Source organism: Penaeus japonicus, unplaced genomic scaffold (genome assembly GCF_977035675.1).
Source record: "Penaeus japonicus unplaced genomic scaffold, GWHDUDI00000001_assembly GWHDUDI00000015, whole genome shotgun sequence".
NCBI lineage: Eukaryota > Metazoa > Arthropoda > Malacostraca > Decapoda > Penaeidae > Penaeus > Penaeus japonicus.
Window position 1 is genome coordinate 30,188,336 of NW_028234417.1, and position 2,500 is coordinate 30,190,835.

The 2,500-nt window shown below is 37.3% G+C and overlaps 1 protein-coding gene across 2 annotated transcripts in view; it reads right to left on the minus strand.

The window, feature by feature from the left end:
• Positions 1–2,500, minus strand: part of Prosalpha5 (proteasome alpha5 subunit) — a 4,754-nt gene that overhangs the window by 1,544 nt on the left and 710 nt on the right. For both annotated transcript variants that reach the window (XM_043036049.2, XM_043036050.2), the window contains exons 2-3: positions 743–811; positions 1–69 (exon numbers count right to left, since the gene is read on the minus strand). The exon at positions 1–69 is cut by the window's left edge and continues 85 nt beyond it. In XM_043036049.2, the coding sequence (XP_042891983.1) occupies positions 1–69; positions 743–811 (138 nt within the window). The remainder of the gene's footprint in view (positions 70–742; positions 812–2,500) is intronic.

Genomic DNA, 2,500 nt, shown 5'->3' on the forward strand with positions numbered 1-2,500 from the left:
GACGCCTTCGCTCGTCTGGATTCCAATGGCGGTAGAACCCAACTTGATGGCTTCAATGGCATATTCTACCTGTAGGAGGATAGAGCAAGAAATTAAATATATGAAACATTTAACCCATTCACGCCGGGGCCATTCCGGCTTTGCACAGTCGCTATACCAAGGTTTTCGAACGCATCATCCGAACGCTTCGAGATTCTCGGGCGCACGGGCCGTGAGCCTGGGCTGCCCGCTCGCTCCCCCCGAGCGCCGGCCTTGGCCAGACATCTCGTCGGCGGCGTCTGACGCGAAAACCACGAAACGTGTCAGCACGTCATCCGGCGTGAGTGGGTTAATTAGTAAATAGATATAAAACAAACATGATAAATGTGGTCAACTTCAGTTAAAAACTTTCTTTGCACAAGAAAGAACTCTCATGACCAGAGAAAAGGTGTATGTGCCAAGTGGTCAAAGGATCAATCATGATCATTTAAAAGAGTTCTGCTCTAAAATCAAGGAAAGAAAAAGCATTGATCAAATAATAACATAAGGGAATACAAATTACTTAGTAACGTAAAAGTCCAAAGTGAAGGAATAAAGTCCCTTTTGCATAAAATCAAGGAGGAAAATAACCAATCCACAGTATTTACCCAAGTTAACAATTAGATTAATTTGATCCTCTGAAAAAGCGTCTAATAATATTCATAACAGAGAATATCACATGCTCTAAAAATGAGAGTACTAAAATGCAATAAATAGTAATTACCTGGAACAGACGTCCCTCTGGAGAAAAGGTGTTGACACCACGGTCGTATTCACTACGTGTTAAAAACATCTGAAAAGAAACAATATTCTCACTTACATGTACAATTCATGTGAAGCCTGTCAAAATTCAGTGCAAACATAGACAGCCTACTACAGTGGAGATAAGTTTACTGACCAAAACTTATCTCTTAACAAACAAGTATTTGCCAAATTGGAAAGTGTGCCATCTTACAAGATCTTCATTATGCAAGGCAAAATTCCCAAGTATTGGAGTTTACCATCCAAAAATTGGTGGTGAGCTGGTATGTACTGACCAACATTTTCTTGACGTAGTTGAAATTTGTGCAATCTGCACTTCAATAATGAGGAAAGTTGTTCTAAGGAGCTCAAAGGTTTAACCCTTCCTCTATAGACATATTCCCAAGATAGGATCACATCCGCACTGCATATTTTTAGTTCAACATACAGGCTATTTATTCCTGCAGTTATGTCACTAACTAACGTATCATACTAAATGCTAATTAATATCATTTTGTTAACATATCATATACAGAATCAAATATCATAATGTAAATCTAGACAACAATACAAAACACAAGATCAAGATGTGGTCTTTCTCAGAAGGGATAAATTTGGTGAAAAATTACATATTTTGCATATCCTAACCATAAGAATTGATTTTATTGTAATATCATGCCCTATAAGAGCAAACCATGCAATCTTATATACACTGTCGTATGCCTTGATTTTTTTTCTTTGCAACCTGTCTGCAGAATGACACTTTCCAAAGAGATCTATTCTTGGCAAGGTAATCTTCAAAGCAGAGCAGAGGCAATGCAGGTTGTTGTACGTCTATGAAAATATCCAAAGCATGGGGACATCTATTCATCCCAAAAGGTGGGTGAATATTAGAAGGCACCCGCAGGACAGCCACTCCACTGGCATCATACCATTCAGTACAGCTTCCATGTTTGCCAAAAGCCAACAATGCTCCACAGCATATTTTCCAGCAAGATCAAGCTTATAGAGTTCTCTGAAAACTTTCATCAAAAAAGAAACCAGGCATAGCTTTATCTTGCTAGATTATTTTTGGCTGAAGTTTTTGGTCTTTACTAGAGTGTACAGCATGGACGTGGCAATTGCTTGACAATGCATCATTATCTGGTAGAACTTGAGGGAAATAAACACTAGCAATACATTTACAAGAAACCAGCCCTGTTTTGAAAACTACTGTTTTCTAAACTCTTACCAAATGGCAGGTCAATATTATTTGAATAACTAAGATTTGATAAACATAATACCAACAAAACATAAAAAGTACATAATGAATCACCCCCTCCTTTTTTTTATGTGGATTTCTCTTTCAGCCCGCCATATAATGAAAGATAATTAGTACATAAATAAAATTGATGTCTTAACAAAGGTTATGGTCTATTATATCTTTAACATATCTATTGTATATAGAAAATAAATAAAATTCTTGAAGTGGTAAAATTAATCAATTGCCATGGCCTGTGCGGCTTTGGTGCTCCAATGAGGGTCAACAAATATTCAAGTAAGATAGAGCTTGGACTGGTTCTCTATATGGTTGTAATTCAACTAGATCTACAAGAGCTCTATAATGTATAGACAATTTCACTAGCATTGTATTGTAATCATGTCTCTATTGCTGAAATTGCATGCTCTAATATTTTGCCACCCATAGCACAGGAGAGATGACTGACATTTTAATTGGCTGGCAGCATGACATGGTTATTTT